The sequence below is a fragment of the Lycorma delicatula genome, chromosome 11 (genome assembly GCF_047948215.1).
Source record: "Lycorma delicatula isolate Av1 chromosome 11, ASM4794821v1, whole genome shotgun sequence".
Lineage (NCBI taxonomy): Eukaryota > Metazoa > Arthropoda > Insecta > Hemiptera > Fulgoridae > Lycorma > Lycorma delicatula.
In genome coordinates, this window is record NC_134465.1 from 16,607,746 (window position 1) to 16,629,975 (window position 22,230).

The 22,230-nt window shown below is 30.9% G+C and overlaps 1 protein-coding gene and 1 long non-coding RNA gene across 2 annotated transcripts in view; one reads left to right on the top strand and one right to left on the bottom strand.

Moving 5' to 3' along the window:
* LOC142332165 (uncharacterized) overlaps positions 1-22,230 on the bottom strand; it is a 305,166-nt gene that overhangs the window by 60,479 nt on the left and 222,457 nt on the right. Inside the window, exon 3 of the mRNA XM_075378440.1 lies at positions 15,483-15,716. Coding sequence (XP_075234555.1) covers positions 15,483-15,716 — 234 coding nt within the window. The remainder of the gene's footprint in view (positions 1-15,482; positions 15,717-22,230) is intronic.
* LOC142332168 (uncharacterized) overlaps positions 1-22,230 on the top strand; it is a 216,153-nt gene that overhangs the window by 32,867 nt on the left and 161,056 nt on the right. The window lies entirely within an intron of this gene.

Sequence of the window (22,230 nt, forward strand, 5' to 3'; positions counted from 1 at the left end):
TCTTAAAAATAAATAATATTTATAGAAAAGAATTTAAAAAAATTTCTAATAAATGTGAATTCACTAATCCTGTTGTGAACTCAGGAAATTGTTGCGATTCGTTGTCGATTTTTGGTATTATATTATATAGGTGTACTTTTAAAAAATGATATACGTAACCGTTTTATCGTTTTGTAATTATGAAATTATAAGGCTTTATTTAATACCATTTACTTTCGTTATTTCTTTGCCGATAAATTTGAAGTTTAACACTAACGGTAAATTATTGCGAGAAGTCTTATTTTTAGCGTATCTTTTCACGTTTCTTGTAATCTACGTAATTATGTTTCCTTACTCGATTTATTTTTACAAAATAAAGAGAAAAATAATTAGAGATTGAATAAATAGATTTTGCGATTCTGCGGCTTTATTGTACGTTTTACATATGTATACGTATAAAACAATATATATATAATGTATAGATAACTTTGAAAAGGATCTGTAAGTGTATTGTGTTTTAATTATCTGTATTTTGCTTTGGGCATTGTTAATTTTGAAATAAGTGTATTATTGTGTAATCAGATATTAAAAGGATATTAGAATTGTTTTTAACTTTTGATTCGGCTGCGTCGTCCTCATCTAAGGACAATTCTTTTCTTTATTTTCATTTTAGTCTTATCAGCTTCATGCTATTGTCGCAGATTTTAAACAGATCGTTATTTTTTCTTTGTTATTTTAATTGGTATTTTTCCTTTTTTGTAACTTTTTATAAAACGGATGAATACAGGTAAACCTTTGCGCTAAATAATCAATTTCTTAAAACAATCTGGATGTTCGTGTATTTTAATGTGTTTGTTATTCTAAACCGTTGAATACATGCGGGTATAATTTTTATCCATATTTTTTGTATTGAAATAAAAAAATGAATTAACTTATAAGCGATAAACGTATCAGGAATCTTGAGCTCTTAATACATGTTATATTAAAAAAGAATGAAAAATCTTATATTGTATCAAAGCATAATTTTCTCTACATTATCTAATTAAGAACTTACTTATCTAATTAAGAACACCGGTTTTCAGTGTTATAAAAGGTTTTTTGTGTGCGAGATAATTCAAAAAAAAAAGATTTTAAAATGCAAAAAATACCTACAGGTGGCGAGTAGGTGTAGCGTGTAAAGTAATAATAGAGAATGAAAACCTATACGTTTTCCGCTGCAGATTTTCATTAGTTTGTTGCTTTTAAAGATGAAAAAAAAGACATTATAAGCGGTGTTTCACATCTACTATAATGAAAAGTTGAATTCCTTTCAAAAAAGGTTTTTATGAAAAGTTGTAGCTCTTTAAAAAATCTACAACGTGAGCCGTGGTAGAATAAAATTCGATAATTTGTTGCCAAGATAATTCCCAAAAAACTTATTTTTCAATAAACAATAACGTTTACAATAATAAATAAATATATATATATTGCTGGAAAATGTGAGTCCTGATCTTAATAATCGGTCAAAATTTCAGCCTAACAGGTTAATTATTTTTTTGCAAAATTGAAATTGTTATTTCCACAGTCGGTTTGCAGATTTACTTTATCGCAAGCGATCGTCCTACCGTGTGGTATTTGGCCGCAAATTTTTCTAGAATACTTATACGGTATTATCATATCCAAAAGCGTTTTAGGAGAAATCTTCATTTTTAATAAATTTAAAACTTTTTGAAAAAACATGGTTTCTTCTTATAAACATCAAACATATCTCCCATCCGGATTTGATCTTGTTCATCTTCTGTTTGAATATTCGGAAAGTTGGCATTTTTACTCAAATTTATAAAAGAGATTGTTGTCATAGCCCGGAAAAGTTCTTCGCTTTTTAAATCACAGCGGCCATAATTATTAACATTAAGGGACGAAACCGGGCTAAATTCAAGTTAAAGTGTTTGCTAAAAAAACTTGTGATTGAACGACTAATCAATTCGTGGTGAGTGTGAAAAAGTAAAAGTAGAACACGTAAAAGAGTTCTGCCGCGCCGGTGAGGCGTAGTGGTAGGGAAAACAGCTAGCGAGAGAAAATCTACTTTACTTCTTACATTTGGGCTCTGTATGAATTTAAAAAAAAAAAAAATTGGCTGTATATTTTATGTACTTATTTATAATAATTAAAATAAGTAACAAAACTTATTTGGGGTGCAATTATTTCTGAAAAAAATGATCGAATTTTAATTTACTGCGGCTCATATTGTAGGTTTTTGAAAGATCTACAATTTTCCTTAAAATATCTTTTGATACGAATCCAATCTTTCATTATAGACGCGAAAAACCGCAGAAAATGTCTTTTTTTAACTTTAAAAAGAACTAATGAAAATCTTGAGTAGAAAGCGTATAAGTTTTCATTGTCTATTATTACTTTACACCTACTAGGTATTTTATACACCTGTAGGTATTTTCGTTAAAAAAAATTGTGTAATTATCAAAAATTGTATTAAAATATTTCTCGTAATTAAACTTTCACGTAACTTTCTGCGCGATTTAAGCCGGGATAGGACTTTTGAAAAAATGGTTATTTCATTGTTTGTAATTTTATTTTACCTCGGCTTGTAAGTTTAAACCGGTAAAATGAAGTTACATAAGCCGTAACGTGACGACCGATTATTTTTGATAAGGTACTTGGTGCACTAATCTATAAGAAATATGTGTAGAATCTTAATAAAAAAGAATTTGATGTACATATCTAATTCTTTGTGCGATCCATACACAAAAAAAATATATAACTAACCGATTAAAATGTTATTTGACGATACTGAACCGGTTTAGAAATTAACATGTTCATGAAAGTGTAGAATAAAGTGAATTTACTACTATATTTTTTTGCGAAAAAATGAATGAGAATTCTTAATTTGGAGCGTATAGAAAAGAATTAGAATATCGTAAAACAAAACACGGCAAAAATTAAAAAAACGTATTTTTTTGTACTAGATTATACGGTAAAAAAAGGAAAAACGTGATTACTATGGATTGGAAAAAAGAACAGACCAGAGACCTAAAACGATCTTGAAAATTAAAAAAAAAAAATTTTACGTTAAAAATTTCGAATTGTAAAATCGTGTTGAAACAGAATTCTGTATACATTGTGTTCGTTAAATCACTAACTGTTGAATATTCGTTTTACATTTCTGAATCGGTCATTTAAAATTTTTTCCTACTTTTTCTATATATTTTTACTTTAAATTTTTATATTTTTTAATCGAAAGAAGTTATTTATTATCGGTTAGTGTTCACGAATTCATCCCGATTACATGTGAAAAAGGCTTCCAAACTAGCTGTCTAGCGGGTTCGTTTTTCTTCTCAAAGCGATTCACCGGTTAGAGGGTCCCTTTATTTTCTACAAGGTTTTGGTAATTTTTACCGACTGAATCGTTTCAAATTAAACATCGTCAATGTCCCATTTATAAAGATTTTTGGCTCGTTTTTAAAGAATTTTTATTTTTGAAGGATCGCCCGTGTTTGAAGAAAAAGTATACCGCTGCTGTTAACTCGTCTTCGCAAATCGATTGTTTAACGGATGATTTTCAAAGTCGAAGGTTTTGAGGTTCAAATCCTAGTAAAAGTTAACGCTGTTATACGGATTAAAATACTTTGTCGGTCGAGGTTCAATTAATCGCACGTCTCAGGAACAGGTGGCCTGAGTCTTTACATGTCATCCTCACTCGCTGGGCCGTAGGGTGTTTTCCTTAATATTCACTAGTTGAACCGATTGCAACGTACATATTAGGGAAGAAAAACAATTTTTTCAAGAATTTATGTTAAGTCGGTTTAGAGATAATAATCAAAATACTACCCGAATTATGAAGGTACATCTTCCGGAATTTTCTATCTTTTTTGAGTTTTTTGGACTACGGGTATCTTGCACAGTCGATATTTGCAAAAACCCAGATACTTAAATTTTAGCCGATCGTTATACTTTCCCTTTATAGCTGCAACTGTATGGCTGCAACAGCAACAACATTTTAGCCGGGAAAGTAAAAGTAAAAAATACAGTTTGTAGAATCGTATGAAAACAGATAATTTAGAATGTACAAGATATATCGAGAGCTAAATTATTATCAAACCAAACGATTAATGTTAAATAAAACAATAAAAATAATCCCGCATATAAATTATCTTTTTTTTAAATTACGAAAACCGCTCGTTAAAATTGAAAAAGAATCATATCGTATATACGTATTATAAAAAATGCATAAAACAGTTTACATAAAAGAAAAAACAGGAAAAGAAACCGACATAAAAATGCAAAGTGGAAGGTACATAAAGGACTACATCGTATATTTTGTATCAGAATAAAAGCTAACGGATGTCTCTAATTAAAACAAAATGAATATACTATTTCAGTGATAAAAAATCAAATTATTTTTCGTATATGTGTAAGATAATGATGAAGGATGTAAAAAGAGGGAAGAAATCTCATACAAAGCTGGAATATAATATTTATGTAAGAATTAGGCGCTTTAATAAAATTTTTTTTAAATACTCTACGGATTAATAATAGTTTAAATTGTGTTCTCATAATAAGGATACCTTTATAAAAAAGCCTACCGTCATCTATTGTATTGAAGAAGCATAATCGGCGCATTTTTAATATACAATATTACACTTTATAATTATGAATTATTATCATTATTATAATAATAAATAAATACATAATCGGAATATAAATGCGATAAATAAATTTTAATTTACATTTTAAAAGTAATGTTAATTTTATGAATATAAGAAAATAATAGTATAAATACGAAAAACTGCAATACCTAGGCCTACAATGACGGCTTATGATGGGTCAACGGAAAAGAAATACTATAATAAGATATGTAATATAATAAAATATATATTTTTTTTTTTTTTAATAAACATAAGAATCGGTCGTCATTCAGAAAATATCTATTAATTATAGAGTGAATAATTCAGTTTTTTATAATCGGGAAATTTCTATCGATTTGCGGAGTACAATCTTTTTTGCAGTAGCATAGCTACAAAGGGAAAGTATAGGGATCGGCCAGAATTTTGGTTATAGAGATTTTGGCAAACGTTAACGTTTCAGTAGCAGCTATATATATAATATAAAAATAATATATTATATATATATATATATATATATATATATAATCTTAGCCTGTTCTCGACCTCATCGGACAGAGACATCACGGTATCCGTGCGTATTTTTTTCTGAATTTGTTTTTAGCCTTATTGAATAATGTTGCACCAAATCAGACCGACTGGCCGGCCTCCGTGGCGCGAATGGTAGCGTCTCGGCCTTTCATCCTGTCATCCGGAGGTCCCGGGTTCGAATCCCGGTCGGGCATGGCATTTTCACACACGCTACAAATCATTCATCTCATCCTCTAAAGTAATACACAACTGTGGTCCTGGAGGTTAAACAAAAAAAAAAGATCAGATCGACTTTTTGAAGTAAATAATTAGCCCCACGAGTAAATTAAATTTAAAATATAAGTTGTAAAACGAATGCTTTCAAAAGAGTGTTTATTAGGTGAAGAAAGAATAATACGATTTCTGTCTATTTTTCGCCCGTTTTGCTTCGATAAAAAACCGATATTTATTTATAAGTTTTTATTTCCTTTTCATCGGCTGTATTTATGTTCATTTTTTCAGAATTTAAATTCTCTACAAGTTTTATTTCTAAACCTTCCTTCCGCATTTATTGGTCATTTAACAAAGCTATTGTGTTATAAACCCCACCCAAAAACAAAACTTGGTTTGTTTTACGTCGGATATCTTAAAAACTACTCGATTTCCAGTTTTGGGGTCTATTTTATTCTATTTACCGGCACAAATTACACACTTGGAAATAATTTTCCATAAAGTGCCATCTTCAAGTTCTAAATGACCTAGTCACTATTACACCAGGAATCGAGGACTAACACCCTCGAGTCAAGCATACGGGACATATGTTTTTACCACGGATTTGCATTATATGCACAAAAGTACGTAAGTCTTTTGAAACGTTTTTCCCAAAAGTGTCCACTTTGTTCCTAAAATGACCTTTAAACTTTAACCGGTCCTAAATTCTTCCAAAATCTTTTTAACTCCTCGGTAAAAGAAAAGAAGACAATTTTATTTTAAACCGCGTGCATCTTATCGAAAGGTGATCTCATTAATTTCCAGTCTCGAACGGAACTAGATTATTTTGACAGGATCTCATTTTTTCGATGCAACGAAGTACTTATTAAAAAACCGGAAGTTGTACTACTGTAAATGTTTGTTTGTTTTGTAATCAAGTTTTTGTGCTTAAAAGAGTTTTTGAAAGAAATTCAGGCCTAAGTAAAGTTTGAAGGTCATTTAGAGGTTAAAGACGGCACTTTATGGAAAAATGTTTCAGACAAAACCTAACAATCTTTGTCTCTAGAATCCAAATTCGCGGTGAAAACATGAGTGTTTAATTTAAAAAAAAGAAGAACTTCCGGTCTAGTTAGCCCGCTTCCGGTCGAATCTGGATGTTGGCAATATGACTAAAAATTAGAGCGCCCCCTACTTGGGGATCAATTTTTTTTGCATTTTCTAGAAAAATCACTTCTTTCAATTTTAGTAGGTTTGGACAGACGGTTTAAACTTGCACAGTCGGGACATAAGTTCGAAAAAAATATGTAATCCAAAAATACGTCATAACGATGAACATAATTTCCTTAAAATTTTATCGGTTTAATTAATTTTAGTTCAGCCGATCGGTTTCAACAGATTCTTCAAAAATAATTTTTATAAATTTTACATCGTATTATAGTAACAAAACATTACTTGGATAGTTGAACCGTCGACATTTCATGTAGCATTTAAAAAATAGTCGCTTAAATTACAAAAAAAAAAGTTTCTAATTCATTTCGTTCAGCAAGTTTTTTCTTACCAAAGCAGAATTTGATTTTAAACTTACTGTGGGAACAAAAAATAAAAGTATGAAATCTGCATATGCATGTCGACTCATATGAACGGGATTTACGTTCGGTTGGAAGTTTGGACCTCTTTTAATACTTGTATGAGTAATTAAATTATAAATATGGATTTTTTTATATTTATTATTAATAATAATTTTCATAGACTTTATTGAATAAATATTATGTATTTTATGTAAGATAATAAGTAAAAACTTATTTCAAATCGAACAGATCACGGTACATTGATACACAACGAATTAATTAATTTTATTGTTTCCTTAAATAATTTAAAAAAGGGGTAGGAAACACAATTAGATAATAAGTTTAATTTGACAAAGTTAAGAATTTAAATGATTTTTATAACGATTATTTGACTAATTCTTACGATTTTATCACTGGCTTAAGGTTGGCTTCCTTTCGATACTCGGGCTGCCATTGTTTTTTTGATATTTAATTACAGTATTTAAATGAATTATTGAATAAAATTAAAAAAAAAAAAATTTGTCTTAACTCGTTTCATTCTACCCCATTACTTGTATTCAGTTATACAATTAATCTTCGTAAAATATTTTTTTATTTAGCTTACATTTTATCATAACCACCAAAAAAAACAATTTCTTTATAAAAGTGTTACCGAATTTCCTTATGACAAAAATATGATGAAATCAGAAAATGGTGAGTAATACAAACCCCCGAAGGACAACTGCAGTGTGAAGGTATCCGTCAAAAAACAATTGTTTTTCCCGAATCCGAAAAAAATTTATATTTTTAAAGTTACAAAGGTTCACTTGCTAAGGGGCTGTTAAATTACAAAATAATGTTACAAAAAATAGGTAACACTCTTTAACGATCGAGTAAGTTGTTTGTTTTTCTCTGGTTTTTCTAAACCAGAAAAGTTGTTTGTTTTATTTTGAAAGTCCTGCGGCGAGTGAATCTTTGTAATTTTAGAAATATCAACTTTTCTCGGATACGGCACAAAAAATAGTTTTTTAAGATATACCTTAACATTCAGGGATGCATATTATTCACCGTTTTTGTGATTTTATAATATTTTTGTCATAAGGAGAGAGAATTTATCAACACATTTACAATAAAATAATTTTTTACGGTTCTAGTATGGGCTATTTTTGTTATAGTATTTTTTGTCACGATGTATATGATGTAAAATAAATAAAAAAAGGACCATTTTTCCTTTAGATTGTAGTCGATTTTCCTGGCTAAAATACTTATTTCTATATAAATGTATTATTTATTAATTTTTGTATTATTTATTTTTTACTAAGAATAAATATCACACTCGCCGGGTGATCGCGTCGTCATCGCGAAATCAGCCGGTTTCAAAATCGAGAAGGTCTTTGTAAAGGCAGTTGCTTTTTTATGGATTTGAATGCCAGAATGTGGATACCAGTATTCTTCGGCGGTCGTGTTTCAATTAACCACACGACTCAAGAGCGGTCGACCTGAATCCATTGAAATGTTTACCGGTACATTTACACATAGATTGCACTTCGTCTGCAGCCTGGCAAGCCGGTAGCAGTAATTGCATTTGCCTACACACAACCCAGAACCGGCAGCAGCTAGAAAACCGGTTGGAGAAAAACAAAACAAATAAATATCATATGTGCATACACATATGATATTTAACCTTATCGTAGACCAGTCGATCGTAATTCATCTGTTTTTTTACCGAGTTTGCCCTTCATCATAATAATACAAAATAAGTATAATGACATTTATTATTATTCTTTTTATTATTAATTTATTCGTTAATTCTAATTTTAATATTAATTTTTTTTGCGTTTAATTATATTTAATTTATCGTTTTTAATAATCTTTTAATTCGTATATTACGTTTGTACGTATAATTTATTAAACACTTTCTTCGTAATAATCTTTTGATACATATCCTAGTATTTTGTAAACCCCGATAGCTTGAGGCATTTGACGGAATATAAACGGAAAAATGGAAGTTTCAATCTTTCTTGATGAGAAAAAGTAGTAAAACGTGTAGTTGTAGCCTGCGTCATCCGACTAAATATAGACGAAACATAACTTATTTTTTACAGCAAGCTAACTTACGTTGGCTTGCTGTCGCAGAAGAATAAAAATAGCGGATTCTTTTTGCGCGAGGAGAAATATTAAAAACATGTAAAAGTTGACGATAAATATTTAATATTAAAAATAGCTTTTATATAAAGAAAAATGCATAACAAAAAAGTATTACCGGTTATCATGTTAGTGTATATTTTTCTTCTTCTTTTGATCCCTAGCTGGCGTTTGGATCGGATCGACTTCTAAGGTCTTACCCTGCTGTGGGTGCCAACGATCGTCTGATTTATCAACAAGACTCTTCGGTGCATTGCTATCCACGGTCGTTTTCCTGGCCTCATTAAGGTTTAGCCTGCCGATTTTTAGTGAAGGAAAAGTCGCGACCTTTCATAAAGCTATACCGTTACTGTGAATAACATTTCTTTGATCTTTTCTTGTTTTTTTTTTTCGTCGGAGATTCACTCGATCCCGAACGGGACTCTTGATGATGGCGGATAATATTCATTATATTTTATTGAATTGGTAAATCTTGACCGGTTTTAGCGTCGAATTATTATTAAGATCTTAATCTGTCGTCAAGAGCTTTCTAGATCGGTCGACGATTAATTCTACCGTAAATTTATGAACTTTTTTTTAACTCGTTTCAATTACTTTGTCTGGTTTCACTTATTAATTTCCATAGAAAAATAATATCTGCTTACACAGTTAGTATCGGAACGGTAATAATGTTAAAAAATATAATAAATCGTTCGGTTCATTGAGATTTACAATCGGTCGGATTCCATAATCCCACAGTTACGTCATAATCTTTAGAAGTAACATCTTGGTTTACTGAATTTTATCACCCCGGTTATTTTCAAAAGGATTTTTTTTAATTTATTTATAAGTCTTACGTTTTTAACATTGAATTATGATGATATACAGACCGGCTAGGTAATCGGGTAGTTGACATTTCACGGATTTATTGATATAATTATTTATTTATTATACTATCTGCTGATAAAAAACACTTTATTTATTATTAATATCATTTACGATATAAAAAGTGAGATTAAAATAATATAATTGCACGGACGAGAAGAGAAGGTGAAATTCACTCTTCATTACTGGGTGTATATTGGAAAACTTTTTTCCAACGTGAAATGTGTATATACGCTCAAGGTTACGTGCCATAATATTTGGCGATCCACAAAAAGATTAACTGTTTTTTAATAGATTACATTGATAAACTGAAGAATGTTATTAAACGTAGAAAAATAACTTTTTATAAACCGGTACGAATTCTAATTTATTATAGATTACAATTCGATAACGAAATTCTTTAAAACACGTGATTTTTTCAACTTATTTCATATTACAGTAAATAATATTACTTCGAATGTATACTCTCTTGTAATAATTTTTAATTACTTTTAATTATATACCTTGTTAATTTCATTACGTAATGATTAATATAATTATTATAAAAAAATATATATATATAACTGTACCGGTTTTTTTTTTTTTTTTTTTTTTTTTTTTAAAGTGGCAATCCCTTTCTCGGTTATTAATTCTGTAAAGTAGGACAAAATGTAATGTCTATAGACTCAATACAACATTTAGTTTGTATAAACTGGAGCCGTAAAATAGATCCCTTCATCATACCAAGAAAAATTATTACCTTAATAAAGGCCGATTTCAGATCGCGGGATGGAGATCCCGGGTTCGAATTCCGGTCAGGAATGATATTTTTCATACGCTACAACATTTCCGTTTCATATTCTTGTGCACAAGTTTCAGGCATGTACGGTGAATTAATCATCAAAAAAAAGAAATCCGTAGAGTAGAATTTTGTGTGTTTTTATAAAGGTTGTCTCACGAAGAAACGGAAATAATTAAGGGGTATATTCTTCAAGCGAGAATAAAGAAAAGGGTTCATGAAGAAATAGGACCGAAAACGTTTATTTTTCGAGTTATGGCTTGTGAAAAAATAGTCCTGATATCTGTTCCGAGGGTAAAAATGAAGCGATTGGAAATTAAATTACGGGATAAACTTGTTTATTTCGTTTGAAAAATTTATCAGATAGATTTCAGAACTGTATCTGGTTATTTTTGAGAAAATAATTATAAAACATAAAGCGTTGTAAAATAAGATTTGTTTTTAGGTTTGAAATGAATAACCCCGGTTGAATTACCGTCAAACAAATACGATTTGTAGAAAATTTAATTCTGAGAAAATTTATTACAAGTACCTCGACTGAACACTAAAAAGAGTTAACAAATTTGACTTTTATTAAAAACAAGACGCCGAGACTCGGCACAAAAATACTGTTTTAACTGATTTTAATTACACTATAAAATAAATATGATTTCTTGGCTAAACTCCCTGCTTAGATATCTCAGCCGATGACCTTTTTGATAACTGTCCAAACTGTTTGAGGTTTGTTCAGAATAAAAGGCGTAACATTTTATCTATTAAAACATAATTCGATAAAACTGATATTTAACGATTAAATAACTTTAATGCCTGCCTTTTTGAATTTTCAGACTTACTATTTTTCTAGAAGATATTTTGGGGTTGATTTGTACCAGATTTCCTTAAAATATCACAATTTGTTCCTTATACTTATATTTTTATTGAAAAAACAAAAAGTGGCAGATAGAGGGGAGAATAAAGCGAGACAGATAATTTGTCCGCATAAATTTTTTTTTCTTTACTTTTATGTCCTGATTCAATCCCTTAAGTTTGGCAAACATCTCCGGAAACAATTTTTTTGTATTATTGAAGAAACCCGTTCCTTTTTGAATGTGTGTGTTTCTTTATAACCGATTTTTTATATATTATAAGCAAAATCTGCATTACGAGATATTTCTGTGCTCGTCGTTGATGGTGGTGACGGCTCCACCTTTAGGTGAGTATAAAACCTAAATATTTTAGGTTTATTATTTTTTTTAACTGCTACGTAAGAGTTGTACTTCTAGTTTAAGATTTTTTTTTAATTTCGTGTTTATTTTTATTAATTTTTTATTATTTTAGATGATGATAATTGTTTAATACTGAAAAAGCGTATTTGATTGTTGATTTTACTATTATTTTCCAGTTTTATGGTTCTTTAATTTCTTCTCTATATTAATAGTCTACAATAGTGGTATTATTGTTTGTATATAGGACCTTTTTTCGCTTTTTTATTAATCGCTTTAAATTTATTACATATCATAGTAAATTGACTTCAATAATTTATTTTTTAATCTCTCTTCATATTTAGCAAATTAAATAAGACAAATGTACAGACGACGAAGATATTTTTATCATAATATTGTATACTCCAGCTACCTCTATCTCTTTTCATCCGAAAAAACCGGACCTCAAGCCTGACCACGAATTCTTAGTAGTGAATCATTATTTTTCTGTTCCTAACGTATACGTTGCAATCTGTTCAACATCTTAATAATAAGTCTGGCCCGATGAAGATGATATCTAAATGATGTGTAGTCTTGTACGAACTCAGATCGATCATTCCTGAGATGTATGGTTAATTGAACCCCAACCACCGATGTAAACCGGTCATACACGATCACAGTGTACACCGATGTACGCTATCTAATATTCAAATTCGTATATTTTAAATTAACTTACCTTTACCAAGATTTGACGCTCAGAACCTTCGATTTCGAAATCGGCTGATTTACCACGACGACAGAATCATATTGAACGTAAAAGATTCGGTACATCGTAAGAAGAAGGAAGAAAAGGAAATCGATAAAAGATAAAATAAAATAAAAGCCCTCGCGAAATGATAAATTCCCTTAAGAGAAAAATAGTGGTTTTATATGTAAAACTTTTTACGTTCGCAGTTGCTATTAGATAACACAAGAAAATAAATGAGCCGTCTGAGTTTCATTTTACTCAAAAATTGTATGAGTATCCCATAACTACATAGTTTAAGAAGTAGCAACGAAAAATAACGAAATTTAATAATTCTATAAATAAATAAATTTTAATGAATTCTTGGCGACGTCATAAAGATTTTATTTTTTTGCATGTAAATCTCAGGAGGAACGGAGTTCTTCATCGAGAATGATCAAAGCACTCCCACTTCGCCTAAGTTTTGGTTTAAACGAATCTCTGTTCTCGAGAGAGATCATGAATACACGTACTTGCCCAGAATACATCGGATATCGACAGGACAACGTTTTTATGAAAAAGTCAGGTGCAAACGGACGTAATGACCAGCAAACGAAAGATACTCGATAGTTATCTTAAAAAAATTGAATCGATCTCCCGATTGGCTATCCTGCTTCAACTCATCTAATAATATTTTTTAAATCTTTGTTTTGCGAAGTAAAACCGCTGTTTGGTTAGGCACCCGAAAACAAATTTTGCATTTATTTTCTTTGTATATATATTTGTTACGTTCGCAATAAGTCCTTCAAGACTAGGATGAAAATGTTGAAAAGAATGTAACTAATCGACACGAGTGTCCTACCGATTTAGTTTCATTAAAACAATAAAATATTAAATCGCGAGTACACGTGTGACCTTTGAAGTCTTAGTTTTAAATATTGGAAAACAGTTAAAATTAAAAATTATCAGTAAGGGATATGAAACTTGTAGAGAGAAGATGCATTGTTAATTTCCTCTGTTCACAGAGGATCTGTTGACAGATTCTCTGTCAAAAGAATATATTACTAGTAAATTATTTTGAAATATAATTATATTAATTATAAGATTTAACATTAATAACTATGCTATCGGTGCGGTGCGGCTAATTTACACGTATTATATTCCCACGTACAAATTCGAGTTTATGTGATAACAAAACTGTGCTCCCTCGTTGTGAGTGTGTATGTGCGTGTGTGTACTACCCGGTCGGGGCTCCGCCCACCGGATCCTCAAGGCCCAGGTCGGCGCAGGCGAGCTCCGGGGCCGCCTCAGCGGCACCTCAAGGTCACAGAGCTCGTTTCGCTCGCCACTCCCGTCTAGCCAGGACCCCCACAATGTTCGTAATCCTCATGGTTGTGAGAATAATACTGTTAAATTATTCAGGCGTTATAGAAACCCGAAAAAGAAACGAAATTATACAGAATAGTAGTAACTATGGTAACTAAAGTACACACACCTTTAACAAGGAAAATTTCACAACTTATTTCTGTCACCATGGAGACAGAGATTAATTTTTAATTATTAGTTAAATTTTTTGTCCTATTTAATGAATATTTTTAATTAATAACTTCACTCCTAAGGGGGCTTGGGCCTCGGTCTATTGCTTAAAATCTTCCCTTGGAAACGCGAATGTATCCTGTAAATTTGAAACTTATCGATCAGCTGTTTTATATATATATATTTTTTTTCTTTTCATTGCTAATAAGCCTTTTATTTTCAGAATTCTTATTTATATACTCGTAAATAGATGCTGTTGTCAACCAGCGAAGAATGTAATTGGCAGTTTGAAACGATGTAAATTTTTTAATACAAACTTTCGTTGTAACATCGGAAATTTTATTTATAATATATAATTGTTTAATTCTTAGATTTTAACATTGACAAATAGTTTAAAAAATTGAACTCGGCAAAAATATTTTATTTCTATCCGTGAAATTAACCGGAAAAAGACTTAATTCAAACAAAAAATAAATTAAATTTTCCAGTAACATTTTCCTAAAGACCAAAACAGGAAACGCTTATTTAAAAAGAATATTATTGCTATTGTTTTGCTTAAATATTAATAAGTATGTGAACGATTACTTTTTCAGCGCTATTAACAATACGATATTTAGATTATTTTCCATTTCATAAATAGCATTCTGTATAATATTGCTTTCATTTATTACAATTTGTCGAGGGGAAAAGTATTAAGTCTTTAACCCCTTTTTTGACTGAAAAATTTTGTATCAAAGTAAAAAAAAAAAAAATATTTTTCTGTTTGATTTACACTTCGGCTGTGATCGGTAAACTTATTACTTGCAGAAAATGTAATTCATTAACGGATTACCATTTCATAAATTTAAAATAATTCCTTAACGGTTATTAGAAATATTATAAGAAAAAAGGGCCTGTAAAATTTCCAAAGATGACTAAATCCATTTTCCCTCCTGTACCCTTCATATATAAATATAAAGGCTGTGTATCACAGCCGACTTAATCCGACGTATTACGTACCCTATAATAAAAGAAGAAATGCATTGATTAGGATGTCATATCCGGATTTCCTAAAAACTGTATTTACGTTAAACAGTACGACTATTTTTGACACTGGCTAAACCTTCTACGATAAATTACGATCGGCTATTCTGTTAAATACTTTACTCTGATTTTTATTTTATTAATTGAATTTCTTGTAAAGATCAAGTTATTAAATTCAGTACAAAATTAGGAGATGTTCGTTCAGGGAACTATTGCAGTAATAATTTTCGACTTCATCGTTGTGGAAAAGGGTAAATCGTAAACGGTAACTATTTAAAAAAAAACAATTAAAATAATATGTGTGAATATTTTTCTTAAAATTATGATATATATTTACTAAAAAGAAAAAAATTTTCTTCCGCTTACCCCGATATGTTGTCCTTCGACAAACACTTGTGGTAAAACGACGTTATCGCAAGACATTCTTTCTTTAATTTCAGTTTGAATTTCACGACTCATAAAAACATCCTTCTCCTCAAATTTTACCAGGTGTGTTCTTAGAATCTGCCTCACTTTAAGACATCGTTGATATGTCTCTCGAACAATACCCATCGTTGTCGTATAAACGACTACTCTACCCGCTTCTTTTTCTTGCCATGTCTGAAAACAAATAAAAATTAAACGTTAAAGTAAACGTATAAAAATTAATATTTAACATCAAATAAAACTATTAACTCTTAATTTAGTAAAACATAAAAAGATGAAAAGTTCAAAAATCTATTGCAAAAAAAAGATAAACTACGATTTCATGCGCTTTTCAACTGTTATATGGACTTATAAGAAAAAAAAAGATTTTTTTCTTCATTAACTTTAGTGCACGATTAATATTTATAAAGAATAATGCGTATTATTAAATTCGGAAAAGAAAAAAAATTAAAACGAGCCATTTTTATAGGCAGAATGTTTCAAAATTATGTTACCATTCAAATGACATATGTTCCCGGTCATGAAATGTGTATTTAAATTAAAGTTCCCATATGCATATCGTTTACATTTTGGTTATCGAAAAGTTAAGCAATCACAGCTAACATAATAAACATACACAGGTATAAACACTAGTCCTAATTGAGGGCTAATGTTCAAATCGTACATGTTTGGTGCACGGTTAATAATTTCAGTCACTTGACTGGTTTGATTCAAGATTCTCTGTCTTCAAGATTCAAGTTCTTCAAGATTCCCTGGCTAGTGCCAGTCGTTTCATTTCAGTATACCCCTTACATCCTAAATCCCTAACAATTTGTTTTACATATTCCAAACGTTGCCTACCTGCACAATATTTCCCATCTACATATCCCTCCAATATCAAAGGGACTATTCCCGTTTGCCTTAATATGTGGCCTATAAGTCTGTCCCTTCTTTTAAGTACATTTTTCCAAATGCTGCTTTCTTCATCAATCTGCCGCAACACCTCTTCATTTATCACTGTATCTACCCATTTGCTTTTTAACAATCTCCTATAGCACCGCATTTCAAAAGCTTCGAATCTTTTCTTGTCAGGTACTCCGTTCGTCCAAGTTTCGCTTGCACGAGTAGTTAAGCTAATCGTTCTCTGTCCTTCACATTTATCTGCTCCTGCTTTCTTTGATATCATGCCAACAACAATCTTTTTGAAGTCTGACAGAACTTCCTCTTTTTCGTAAATATTACACACCAGTTTGTGTAATCTATCTATCGCCTCCTCACCAGCACTGCACAGTAATTCTGCAGGTATCCAGTCTATCTGCCACTCAAATCTTTTAATGCCCTCTTAAATCCAGATCTCAGAATTGTATCTCCCTTTTCATCCTCTTCGACCTTCTCTTCTTGCTCTACAACACCAGTCTCTAATTCATTTCTCCGTAAAACTCTTCAATATATTCCTACCGCCTATCGACTTTTCCTTTCGTACTTTAAATCGGTGTACATTCTTTGTTTAAACATTATTAGATTTTCATATATATATATATATATATATATATCACGAAATTCTCCTTAACTTTCCTATGTGCTTCATCTATTTTACCATTGATCATTTCTCTTTCCACTTCTGAACACTTTTCTTTTATCCATTCTTCTTTCGCTAATTTGCACTTTCTGTTTATAGTATTTCTTAATTTTCGATAGTTCCTTTTACTTTCTTCATCACTAGCATTTTTATACTTTCTACGTTTCATCCATCAGCTTCAATATATTCTTTGATATTCAAGGTTTCCTACCAGTTGTCTTTGTTCCGCCTAAGACCACACTTCATTTACACTCATACATATCATCCTCATTCATTCTCTGAAGAATTATCTAAACGGTGGTTACCGGAGGCTAAACAGGAAAAAGAAAGAAAAGACGAAAAAAATTTTTAATTTGGTGTAATTAATTTTTTCAATGTTTCACTATTGAGCAGTTATTTAAGAGGTAATGTACTTAATAGGTACGATAACGTTAATTTCAATTTAGATGTATTTAATAAGACGATTTGTGATTTCTATAATCATTCGCACCAGACAGATGCTTTACAATTTCTTAACTGTTCAGGCAATAAATCAAAGAAATCCATGAAGCTACATAAAATGAAATATACAACTGTAAGTTGTAATAATAATAAATGCAAGAATATTGTCGAAAAGGAGTTCCGTTCCTTTTGATGTTGTTTATTGTTCTCACACGCAATTACATCGTAAATTATACAAAGAATTTCGATACAAAAAATATATCACAAGGATCGGTACAACATAGCTCACAATCGGTATGCAGTAATTGCAGCAATATTTCGTAACGGGCAGAGTATGCAGAACGGTCATTACACTTGTGTATTAAAGGAGAAAACATAATGGATTCGGTTAGAAGATTTAAGCGTTCGTGAATTCACGGCCAAGAAATTCAAGAGATGCATATAGAGAAAAAGAAATAATCAACGTAGTGTTTAACATGATTTTTATAAAGAAATAACTCGTATCGCAACCAAAAATATTAATAAATATTTTTTCTCTAAAAGTTTCAGAGCAAATAGTATTCGGTTTCTTTGTATATCAATTTTTTTCGAATTGGGGACAAACAGTTGCTTTTTGTGGGGTATCTTTGTACTGTAATGTTTGTCAGGGAGTTTTGTTATTCACCATTTTTTTAAATATTTTTCTGTCGTTGTTTGTGTTCAGGATAACTATTGTTTTTTGGGCCTCTTTTCATTTATTTTACGGCTCTATTTTTTTTTTTAATTTGCGTTCGTAAAGTCCGATTAACATTAATAATACTTAGAATTTTTATTTAAAATTAAATAAATTTATTTTTTTATATGACACATTTTAAAATTTTGTACGAAATAGCGCCGGGAATCTTTTCCAATCTTTTGTCGGCTTTTTTTAGTGAGATTTGATAATATTTTGCGTGAGAATATAAAACAAAAATTACTCGGTCGACGGTAGAGAGATTATATAGTGTGCATTACGCATAACGCCCCTTATTTCTTTACATTAAAGCTAACGGACGATCATTTCTTTTGATGAAAATAGAATTTTCTAAGATTTAAAAACAACCCTGCGCGTTTCTGAAAAGATTACTCTGTAATTTTAAGTAATATCATTTCTCGTATGAGTTAACTTATTAAAACCGTATCGTTATTATATTAAAAAAAAGAAAGAGATAATATACTTTTCCGTTTACGTAGTATCTATAAAAAATTGAAACAGATTAACGATCGATCCTCTAAGTGGATATTTAAAACGCCTTTTGAATTTTTAAATAAGTATAGTTAGTGAAATCGGATTATACAGATTATCTTATTGCGAGATTATATTCTGAAAATATACAAAAGAAAATCGCGTCAAAGTTAAATAAATTAATAACAGATTTATCTATTCGTACTTTATGTTTCCGGATTGATTTAAAAATGTGTTAATTATTATTTGTTAAACATTTTTTATCGAAACGAAAGGGTAAAAGAATACAAAAGAGGGATCGTAAAAAATTCAGCAATAACCCGTGCGAAGAACGATTAGTTCGTATTATATATTATAAAGATCTATTTAGTAGCCGAAAGATTTATTACAGAAAAGAAATAAATGCTATTTCACCGGATTTAAGTTTCATTTATTTTCCGTATGCGGTATGAAAATATATAATAGGGATTTTGTCATGATACGATTTTCTCTTTGTACTTTTGCCTCGATCAAAAGCTTTTCTTCTCATTAAAAGAAGAACGAGAAAATTATTATCTCTATTTCACATAGAGTCCACTAATAATCATCATCCGATACACCTTTTTATGTACGTTTGTGTACGTCTGTGTTTTACACAGTCGTGTGCCGGAGTTTCTTCTTTTTTTTAATCCCGTTTATATAGTACTTTTACCTTAAAAAATATTAGGTTCGGAAGTTTTATATTAACCGCCTTTATTTTGATTTCAGTGTATTAACTTTGACTTTTTTTTGTAGGTTGATCGATTAGATGCTACTACTCATTGCTTTCTGTTTTTTGCTAATATTTTAACCTCAATATAAAAAGTAAAGTCTACAGCCTCGTCTACCTGTTTTATACGTTTCAATATTTGTCTTCCTCTACAGTTTTTACCTTTCATACGTATCTCTTACCGAATTTAATTAAGACTGGATTAATAACGGGTTGAAATAAAGGTTTCTTCTTATTTTAATAAAAAATTAAATAATATTTATATTTCAAATTAAGTTAATTAAACTAGATTTTTCCTGTTATTATCAAACACCTTTTGAAGTATACGATGTAAAATCATGATCGCCTCGCTGTAGAACTTCTCTGCTTTCTGGGCAGCGATAACTGATTTTTTCAAGTCTCTTTCGAAGTCAAATTAATAACGTTAAGAGAGTTCTGTAGAAACCGAAACAAATGGCGGTCAGATCAGTATTATACGGTTGACGCACCACTTCCTGGCCGAGCTCTCAGAATTTTCGCCGGATCACAGAAGAAGTGAGGAGTCTGGCGATATCGTGATGGAAGACGATATATTTTCTAACAATCGATTCCACTCGCTTTATCTCTATCGCTTGGCGTAATCTTTCTGATTATTGACAGTAGAGGTTAGAGTCGATGCTTGACCGGGCGGCAGCAGTTAATAGCAAACAATTCCTTTCGTATTTCATCACACATAAAGCATCACTTTTTTTGGGAACAATCCTGGCTTTGGTACAGTTTGCGGAGCTTTGTAATTATTCGACCGCGAACTTTTCCGTGCATTATTTTAGTACACAATCCATTTTAGTACACATATAGTACGTACGATTCAAGTACGTGCCGTGCAAGTTCCATTTCGGTATTGCAAAGGTGCAAAGGTCTTTTAATTACTCGGGTTTTTCTTTTGCAAAATTTCAGGAATTTCAGGGGCCAAACAGTGATCCGTAAAAACCGCCCAAACAGGTTCATCGAGCTCTATAGCACATTTTAAACGATTTAAGTGAAATTATGAAGAGGGGCGTGGTTAAAAATAGATTTTTCCCTGCCCTACCCGCACTGGTAAACTCAGTAGTCGTAATTTTCAGTTTAAAAATACAGTACTTACCGTAGAATTAAACAAACAGTATCCCATTAAAGTTAAATTAAATACAAAACACATCGATATTTTATTCTAAAAATCTTCTTCTTTGGTATACAGTATATTTTCTTTATTATTATACATAATTACGGCGTAAAAATTTACGGTTTCGAGGTGGCAGCTCGGAGGTACCGAGCGCTTGGCTGAAACGAGCGTATTTGATCGGCCGTTAGAATCTCGTTATAACCAAGTTTTACTGTATATCGTAACTTTTTTTAAAATTGTCAGAGGGGTATGTCACCTTTCAAAAACACGCGATTGTGCAAGGGTCGATTAATAATACCAGAGGTACACTATCCTAAAGCGGCTACCGGAGAATATGAAAAAACATTTTTCGTCGACCTCAATATCTGGCCCGCCAAATTAGTTCGTTCCCTTGAAATATTTTACCTTTTTTATTTTACCGTTACGTTATAAAACCTTTTCTTTATTTCAAACTTTGTTAATCCATCAAATTTTGAATATCCTCGGTTAAACTATATTCGGGAATTTTCCCTTTCTGTTTTTTTTATCTTCACGTATCACTACTGTAAATAGGTTCACTTCACACAAATATTTTCAAGAATTTCTTTTACTTCTTAGATTTAAATACGATATTACCGGAGCACTTTCTGCACGGAAGCCCTCCTCGTTTGGATCGATGCGCTTTTAATATCCGCATTACTTCGTCCATTCTTTGTAATTTTGTAATTTAAAAAACGAACGACGGCTAACTGTCTTTCCCTATCCTCCTTAGTATTCTCCTCTTCGTATCCTGTGCTTTACTCAAATTATTTTCAAACTGGAGCGCTCTCCTAGCAAGAAAACCATCCCGTTCAAAATTTTTGTCGACTTTGGTTTACACTAAAAGTACAACGTCTTCAGCGAATGTAAACATTTTTATTTGTTTTCCTCGGATGGTTGTTACACTCTCAAAACGTTTCTTCGATTTCTACATCGTTTTCTTCTCGTGCAAATTGAAAAGCAACCGGCTACAGAATGTATTCTGTATCCTTTTGATATCGAATATTTTCCCATTCCTTTTGAAATCAGAGCTTGTCTTTCTTTATATTTCTATTATAACTTATTTATTTTACCCGAGACTTAGTATCTGAGACCTATAGCTTGCGGTAAATTAATTTTTCTTACTTTACCGGTTTCACTCGTTCTTCAGTATTTGGTGTATCTCTAATCTCATTTTATTTTATACGGTTAAAAGTGAAACCAGTGCTTGTTTTATAAAAGTACAAAGTAAAAAAAAAAAAAAAAAAAAAACACTTTGGTCAAGTGCAAAAACAAACTTACTGCTGATTTTTTATGTTCCTTAATAAATAATAACGGAGGCGTAACCGGCACTAACGTAGTATTTAAATCCGTTTAGGGAATTTTATTCCCTTTTAACTTTGTGCTTTTACGCTGTAGTTTGGCTAACTTGTGTCTATTCTAATTAAAGCCGTCTAGTAATTACAGAAACTGAGCGTTCGGTTCTTAAAATTTGTCTCCTAATTCTAATCTATATCCCTTTACTTTCCTCTCTCGTTTATCACTGTACCTGGTAGAACTTTATTTTTAGGATTACCGGATTGTGTTCGATCGGATTTA